Raw genomic sequence first — 8,772 nt, forward strand, 5'->3', positions numbered from 1 at the left:
AAGTGTGCCTGTGACCTTCCAAGTATTTTTGAAAGGAGTGCAGGAAGAATTTACATCTTCTAAGGGACTGTGGCTTTCCAGCACTTGGAAATGAGCAGAGCTTGCAGGTGTAGGCTGCTTTAGCCTCTTGTGGCAGTTCCTGTGCCATGTACAGTATGGACGGGATTACACTGAAGCTGAACCATGGAACAAAAGCATCTATTTTCATGGAGTGTCACTGCATTCTACAAATGGCAGACAACATGTCGGGTTTTTTATATCTAAAAAAGTCCCATGGCTGAAAGGCAGACTGCAGATGGGTCTTGTGCATCTGTGAAAGCTAAAGATTGCAGACACCTCTGAAATTACTCCCTAATGTTCTGCTTGGATTTCCTCTGGACGCCATTAAGTGCTCTTTTGTGAGAGAGGACTCAGTGGCAGGGCTAGCACTTGGTCTTGGAACTGATGCCTATCAGTGGCAGGCATAACAGAACTGATAAAGCCCATGGAACTGGTATTAGCTGTTGTCTTGGTTTAATACTTTTTCATTTGTGAACTGGTTGTGTCTTTAGCTGTAAAACACACAAAGAAAAAAAAAAGCCCATTTGCCTCTTGCAACATCATCTGAAAAGCCAAGACCTAGTAATCTTACCATCCATCAGACTTGGGTTAGATGAAAGTTTAGGCCATGGAAAGCTCATCCTTATGCAGCAGGCTGGCTAATTGAGCTAAGCCCCAAATCTGCCATGCTGCAGCCCTTGGGCTGCCTTTGCAGCCTCACAGCTCATCTTTGGGAGCTGCTTTGTTTTCTGTGAAAACCACAGCTGTAGAGGGAAGCCTGCTGGGTGGTTTGAATTCTCTTTGGCAGTGCTTGCAAGAATTTGTATCTTTTTTTTTTTTTTTTCCAGGAGCTATTAAGTTTAATGAGCATTTGACTTTGGAGGAGAGCTGCAGGCTTATTGAAGCTTTGTCATCTTGCCAGCTGCCCTTCCAGTGTGCTCATGGAAGACCTTCCATGATGCCTCTTGCAGACATAGACCATCTACAGGAGGAAAAGCAGGTACTGTGTGGGACACAGATATGATAATCCACTCTCTGAATTATCAGAGGCATGTCACATATGCGTGTGTTAGGACTAGAATGGGCCAGTTGGAAACCATCACCACTCGCTGTATATTACTTGAATTTTTACATAGCTGTTACCAATAAAATAAAACTTTAGAACATTAAACCTCTGTCCTGCAAACACTTTAGCAAGGATCTTACCATATTTTATTTGAATGGTCACATTGACTCCAATAGGGTCCACTAGTCCTTGAAGTTAAGCATATATTTAAAGTGATTGCAGTTTTTAAGTATAAAAATTGGAAAGCATGTAAATTCTGATATTCTAGCAAATATGCTAATTAAACAAATGCCTACTTCCCCAAAATTTAAGATGCTATAAAACAGGGGAAAAAAGCAAAGAAATAGCAACATTTAAATTAAAAAAAAATCATTACTCCTTCCCGTTTGCTATTACTGTACTATATTAAGTTATGAAATTGGATTCTGTTGAAAGTCGGGTGGGACTTTGAATTAGATATTAAAAAAACTTGTGTGGGAATGACTGTATTAGGGCAAAGAGTATGGAGGCATTGAAGCTCATTTACTTACGTTGTGATTTAGTGCTTCTTAATTTTTCTCCCTCCAGCCTAAGCCTAATTTGGCTAGACTGCGGAAGATGGTGCGAGCATGGCACCTATTTGGAAAAAAAAGACCCTAATTAAAAGAAGATAAGACTGTAAGGTGCAACCACTAGAAGTGTTGGTATGATCCAGGTTCCCTTGTTGTTGGACAACAATACCCTGTGCGGAGCCAAGTTTCTGAGCCAGCCTGGTCGCCAAAGTTCTGCTCCAAGTACTGACCTAAGAAGCAGAGACCAGCCAGGAGAATGTGGCAGGAAGAGCCCACCCTTGTAGCCTGGAGAAGCGTCTTCAACATAAGGAATTACATTGTAAGCCTAGGCCTTATGTCAGTGCTTGACTTTCAGAGGCAAGAAGTTGCAGCCGCTTGCAGTTACTAAAGTGCTTTTTCTCTGTAAGCACAGCATGATTCTGCACTTTTTATTAAGGTACTTTATAGTGCTTTGGAATCGGGGATGTATTTATTAATAAAATTAACACTAAACTCTTTCCTTGGGCTCATGGCAGTGGTTGGAATGAGGACTGACCAGCTTCACAGTATACATAGGCCAACGTAGGATCAAAAAACATTCTTTTTATTTAACTAGGCAATGAATGACACACCCAGCTGTTTTCTCCAGCTCCCTGCAGTTTGCATTCTTGAGTGAGAGATTTCTAAATCCTAGCATAGCCCCACATTCTCAGGGCACAGAAACTTAACCCCCACGGCATTTTTTACAATATTTTGTGTCTCACTCTATGGTAGAGGAGTAGAGTTTATTTTAGTACGGTAAAAGAAGATGACATCTTTGTTTAATCACAGACATACAACTTTAAGCCTGATCAAAAAAATCATTCGGCTGAACCAAAAGCAAAACAAGGAGTGGAAACTACTTTCATTTGATGCCTTAACTGTGGTGTAGTGTATTGCCATACATTGATAAAAGGGACTAAGGAAGAGTGATCTGACTGACCTGCAAGAGCCTGAGATTTCTAAGATGTTCCAATCAAGAACTTTGTGAATGAGACAAGATGTCCATCCAAGAAGAATAATCATTCAATTTTTACAGAAGACAGACCCACAGACTGCAGTAAGTGGAGCAAGAGCTTGAGCGCTGCCTTCTGACATGGAGGTGAACAAGCTAGCTGATGGGACTTCTGAAGGTCTACCTTTCATCAAGAATGGAATGTCTGTTCCAGCACTGTACAAAAAGCTGGTTTGTATGGCAGCAACACACCAAAATTGTCAGAAAATTCTACTAAAAAAAAAAATCAATTTTTAAGAGAATTGCCAAGTGGGTTTCTATCACATTCCTCTGTGAAAGCACACCTTAAAGCCTGCTACTGCATCACAGGTGCAGGTAACTCATTACACTGGTAAAACTCCTGCTAGTTAAAGAAGCAAAGTAACTGTATGTGGAAAACATGCTTAACAGTGAGACCACTGTAAACAGCCTTTATTGCAGCATACTTTGAAGTAACACCTTAGCTGCCCCAGAGTTACATGTATGCCTTGCTGTTTCAAAATCAAAGTGGGTTAGCAGCTCCACGTGGCTTCTAACACAGCACAGAGATGAACACCTGTACAAGACCTCTGCCTTCTGTTGCTTTTGGGTAGGGAAGATGTTGCTGAGCAAATTCCCCACCGGTTCCCGACAGCAACCCATCTTTGCAATGTACACTTTAATTAGCTGTTGTATCTTTCTAAAGAGAAAGATAGGAAGAGTCTGGAGAGTGACATGCTTCACGGCACTAGAGTTCATAGTCATCTGGATGGTAGAGCTCACTCATGAGGCGGTAGATGTAGGAAGGCGCGTTACCCCCAATGTTAGAAATGAAGAGAGTAATGAGCTCTGGAGGGACATAGTCAAACACTGGGCAGTGAACGTTGATCTTTGCCAGGATCTCCCCTGTAAGGTGAACAGCAGCAATATTAGACAAAGCAACTGAAAGTATGTTTAGCCTTCTGCACATCTTCCTGAGGCCCTGAAGAAACTGGCTATGCACATGCCACCCCAAAGTCAGTACTGGAACATCCTGAATACTTTTCAACTTCCTCACTGATGTCACTGAATTACAGGTATACAGCAATCTTGGACGAATTGCAGCACTTTCTTCTGGTAGTTTTTACTGATTAAAACCCCAGATCCCCTCTGACAGAGATTTACTAATTGCCAAAAAACCTGCCATATGTAATTAGAATACAAGAATCCTGGTGCCGCCAAAGTTACTATTTAAAGAAAAGCTGAGAAGGCCAAACCCAAAAACCTGTGCCAAACCTGCTATCTTCATTTCAAAAGTCTTTGTCACATAGAAACAGGGCTTTGAAAGAGACTTTGCTATCTGAAAACGGGCTTGGGAGTTGATGCCCTTCTAAAGATGGTGCTTGTGTGGGAAGCCCACTGTCAAGATACTGGGTTTCAACAAGTGGATCACATAACTGAGTTTCAAGAAGTTAACATGAGTTGTGGGAAGGAAAGGAAGCTGCCCTCAGTGCTGGGCATCTGCTCTGTCCCACAGGAAACTGCCACCTGCCCGGCACCATTATCACGATCCTGTAATAAAACACTGACTATTTCAGAGCAGAAGCAAAAGTGCAAAGATAGTGTTTAAAGAAAATCCTTTTTCTGTACTTTCTGTAATAGAAAGTTATGTATAAAATAGGATGGTTCCCAGCACATTTTTTCTGCTTAAGACAACAGGAAAGGATTTTCTGTCCCAGGTTACAGGACAGTCTTATATTTAAGTTTTATGTGAGCTATTAAAAAAAACCCCAACATTAAAATTACAGCCTGAACCAGCTTGACCAGCCTGTATAAAGAAGAACCATTACCTTCAGTGAATGGCAGCACTTCCTGTGGTGACACAAACTTGTGGAACGAATCTTCTTCATTAGGGAACTGAATGAGACAGAGTACAGGAAGGTCAGGAAAAAAGAGCCTGCCTCATTATTCTAGTGAAAACAGATCCTGGGTGCTAGAAGGAACTAAAGCAGAGGAAGATGACTTGCTTGGTGATCCTGCATCTGTTTATAATAATTACAATAGTATCTGAGCCTAGAACCTCTGTAACATCTACAGGTGAAAGGTTTTTCCTTTAGACCCTTCTATGACCTGGCTGTCCTTCTGCAAAGCCTAGGGAACTGGAACAGAGAAGCAACTTCCTCAGTCTGCAACTTCATCGGACAATACTGAAAAAGTACTGAGCATAAGAAATGGTTTAGAGCATCTCCATCTACCTCTTCTGTCAGTGCAGAGGGTCTTTCAACACTAAAAACATAAATTGAAATCTGCTTTTTGAAGAAAAATAAGTATGGTGATGTCAGTCTCTAGTAGGCAGTGGTCTACATCCTTATGCCCAATTCACTGCTTACTCAGCACATGTGGCAGAGGAGACTGTTTCAAGGAGATCCTGAATGTGCCAGACTTGGGTGAGGATCTGCAGTAACAGCATTAGATGGGGGAGATGGCTCATTTACCAGCCTCACCTTGGCACAGGTGATGCTCTCCACCCAAAGCTTCCACAAGCATAAAGTCACCCCCATCTCTACGCACAGCAAGTGCAGTCCTGAAAAGCTGCGGTACTTACCTGCGGTGAAAGCTTGAACATGGGGGCACACACGATGAGCGGAGTGGAGTGGTGTTTAGCTGCCAGTGCCAGAGTGTGAGTCCCACTCACAGCAATCAGGGCGCCGTTGGCCAGGATTGTCTTTGTACCAATGATGACCTTAAAAGGCAAATCAGCATTAGATAGTATGTTCCACGGCAAAATGGGGAAGGAACGCTTTCTGGCATGGACCCTGCCAGATGAGCTGGAGGAGGTTTGTTAGAACAGCCAGCCAGCCAAAGGCTGGAGTTATAGGGCAGCCGGATGCCTGATCTGTTTCATCTGGCACAGGCTCTGCACCAACATGTTCCTCTCGAACAAGAGCATGACTACACCATGGTGAGGCCAGCACAGAGAACTTCAGAGGACAAATGTGTGTTCTACTGCAGGGAACACTGAGCAGAAACTGGGCTGTGTTCCCTGTTGTTCTACAAGTCTGCAAAGTAACCTTTGTACAAGTAACTTGACTGCTAGCTGCAACAATTCCTTGCTGTAAAATGGGAATAATGTAAAGGAGCTTAAAATATATAAATAAGAAGTGGTGTGGCTGGATTTTATTATGTTGCGAGTACTTTTTTTTTTTTTAGTTTGGGGTGCCAAGTCTCATCTCTAGAAAAGTACAGAACAAGTCTGTTTGAAAAGACACACCTTGTTGATTCCCTTCACTACCGATCTTGTGCGCCAGGCAAGGGGAGTTTCTCCCCTTTGGAAATGCTGCTTTTTGTTCCATCTTCATTAAAAATTGAGGTTAATCCTTTGAGGCTCTCCTGGCTTGGTTTCTTATAACTTTTCTGCCTTTTAGCCACTAAGGCAGAAAAACCTACCACCGTGCAGTCAGTCATCGTACTGGCTTGGGGTGCCACACTGAATCTCCACCCCAGCTGTAAATACGAACCGTTACAATTTTGAGTCTTCAGTGAAGAAATGCATCCATCACTGCTGGGACCTGCAGCTGGTTCGGGAGGCCTAAGCACCCAACCTGCCACAAACTCCCTCCTCACCTTGTTGACTCGAGACATGACAGCAAAAATAGCGGCATCACTCATGACAGTAGTTTCAATGTTCTCTTTAGATAGTCGGACAGCCATTTCGTGACCCTAAAAAGAGGGAGAATCCAATTGGTCCCCTGGTACATAGCTCCTGCAGTGCAATTGTAGAGCTATTAGCACCCAATTCTTGTCTGAACTGCAAAAATACTGAGCGATGGAGCACAAATACAGCCTTCCAACTGAAGGATACAGGGTAAGGCAACAAGCTGCCTCCAATCTCTCAACTGCAGAGGAACTTCTGTAAGCTTCAGCTTGCCTCCAGAGACAAGAGTTCAGTAAGAACGCGCAGGACAAAGGGGCGCCTGGAGAAGACAGCCAGCCCAGGCCTCACCTGGCAGAACGGCGCACACTCTGCCACAATGACCTGGAACTTCCGCTTGCGGGCAGCTTCCTTCAGGAAGGCCTCAACGGTGCGTGAGTAGCCAATGGTCATGATCACCTCATTGGAGTGGATGTGCTCCAGTGCCTGCATAGCAATGTTATCAGTGGTGCCCTCTGTAACAGAAGGAAGCCATGGGTAGAAAAACAGCCATGAAAAGCAATACTTGTGCTGCTAGGGCTGTCCTCCAACAAGAGCCTTTTTTTACTAAAGTGGTGCTATGAGCACTGGTAGAGCAGGAGCAGCTTTTCTCCCTGTTCTTTTTACCAGTGGAGAGGGCCCTTGAACACCCCATGCTCCCTAGCTTACTCAAAGAAACAGCTGCATTGAAAACTCCCTGATGAGGGGAGTGGATTGTGCCAGCACCACTCCCGACAACCACCATGCCCACACAACAACTAGTGACAGAAATTCAGTGGGCACTAGAACCACGTGGAAAGCAGAGGCAGGGCAACCTGGGCCTCAGAAGGAGAGTTGGGTGCCTGATCTGTCACAAGATCGCAGAAAAAGAAAAAATGTATCACAGTGCTCTGTGCACAAGGGTCAGGTCATATATATATGTGCGTAGGGATTAAGGCCAACCTTAGCATATTTTTGATAGTCTTCTTCAGAGGCCTCAACTCAAGGCTTCCCAGAAGAGCACAGGCCAACAGCCCCCCATGCTGTTCCCTCCACAGTGTTCCACCCATCTCCCAGTAAGCCAAAGAGGACTTGGTCTAAGCTCTGGGAGCACAGCAGGACTTCAGTTCCTTAGTTCCCTCAGATTAAGCCTCCCAGATCCCTGCCGTTTTCTTTCCACCTAAGAGGAGGGGGAAGCATCACTCCCATCCCATAAGAAGCTCCACTCATGGGGCAGTTGAGTCCCATCCGTACCTAGCTCTATTAGCAGCTCATTAATAGCTTCAATTACGTTAGCTCTGAGGGGAGGGTAAGGGGTGCGGAAATCCTCGCTCAGTCCTCCGGATGTCAGGAGTTTGTGCAGGGATTCTTGCTGGTCACTTTCCTCACTGCGCCCATGAAGCCTGCGGAGAGAAGCAGCCCTTCAGCCTCGGGAGAGAGCACAGGGGCATGGCCAGGCTGAGTACCATCCCCACTGCGCAGCACACCGGGACGTGAACAAAGAGGAAGGAAAAACCACAGGCACGAGGGAGGCCATGCCGTGCCAAAACGTTTCCCTGGCTGTCTCTGGCAGAAAGACACCCAAAGCTCTGCCAGGAAGCACCTTCCCAAGCTGCGTGCAAACGCTGGGGCTCACAGAGGAGGAGCAGGCTCAAGGCTGCTGCTCCAGGGGGGTGGACCGTCCTGGGAACACAAGGAGAGAACAGCCCGAGGTCAGGGCACAGGCTGTTCTCAGGCACCCACAACACATCCACCAAGCTGAGTTTCACTAGAGGAAATGTCATCAGCTACACTGAAAATGACAGATTTCCTTTGACGCTAAACTCGCAGAATCCCTCTATAGGAGAGGTGGGAAAAGGGGGTGATGGAAACTAAAGGGGTCTCACAGACACGGCAGAACACACTGCATGGGAAGGCTGTTCTGGGCTCCTAGGAGGGGTACAGGCAGCAAGAGAGGGGCGCCTCACCTTCCATACTCTTCCCGAATGACCTTCAGCACTCGCCGCACCATGTTACCCACGGTGGTCTCAGACGGCTGGGCTGCTGTCATCCTCTGGCCCTCTGTCCGGATCAGATCCATGAGCTCCCCTGGAAGAGGAAAGAGCCTTGGTTATCCCTGCCCTGAGCGAACCCACATGAGCACCGTGCCAGCGCAGCCACCCCACCGCAGGGGTGGCTCTGGCACCAGTGAGCAGCGCTGGGAAGGTCAGAGGTGGGAGCAGGAAGCCACTCGCGGAGCAGGTGGTTCCACAGGGTTTTCTGCAGCGTGAATCACCCGGACGCAGCGCAGACTCAGAACTTACGGATGACCACGAGCAGAGAGGAAAGCACCTGCAGCTGGGGGGTCAGCGCTTGGAGTGACGCCGCTGAGGGAAGAGCCCGGCCGGAGCAGGGGAGGCCCCCGCGGCCCCTCAGGCAATGACGCCGCTAAGCACAGCAGTCTGTCCGGGCCTGCACAGGCCCCGCTGCCGCCTCG

The 8,772-nt window shown here is 46.3% G+C and overlaps 2 protein-coding genes across 2 annotated transcripts in view; one reads left to right on the plus strand and one right to left on the minus strand.

Moving 5' to 3' along the window:
* Positions 1-2,984, plus strand: part of LOC104133225 (DNA mismatch repair protein Mlh3) — a gene marked incomplete at its 5' end in the record, with an annotated part of 17,220 nt that extends 14,236 nt beyond the window's left edge. The window contains 2 exons of the mRNA XM_035902031.1: positions 888-1,039; positions 1,673-2,984. Coding sequence (XP_035757924.1) covers positions 888-1,039; positions 1,673-1,744 — 224 coding nt within the window. The remainder of the gene's footprint in view (positions 1-887; positions 1,040-1,672) is intronic.
* Positions 2,985-3,084: 100 nt separating this feature from the next.
* On the minus strand, positions 3,085-8,676 carry EIF2B2 (eukaryotic translation initiation factor 2B subunit beta). The gene is made up of 7 exons (XM_009646670.2): positions 8,264-8,676; positions 7,551-7,699; positions 6,630-6,793; positions 6,251-6,346; positions 5,232-5,369; positions 4,477-4,543; positions 3,085-3,553 (listed from the first exon to the last, which is right to left on the minus strand). The coding sequence occupies exons 1-7, from the start codon at positions 8,374-8,376 to the stop codon at positions 3,396-3,398; spliced, it is 885 nt and encodes a 294-aa protein (XP_009644965.1). The 5' UTR covers positions 8,377-8,676; the 3' UTR covers positions 3,085-3,395.
* Positions 8,677-8,772: the final 96 nt, after the last annotated feature.

Source organism: Egretta garzetta, unplaced genomic scaffold (genome assembly GCF_000687185.1).
Source record: "Egretta garzetta isolate BGI_Z169 unplaced genomic scaffold, ASM68718v1 scaffold79, whole genome shotgun sequence".
Lineage (NCBI taxonomy): Eukaryota > Metazoa > Chordata > Aves > Pelecaniformes > Ardeidae > Egretta > Egretta garzetta.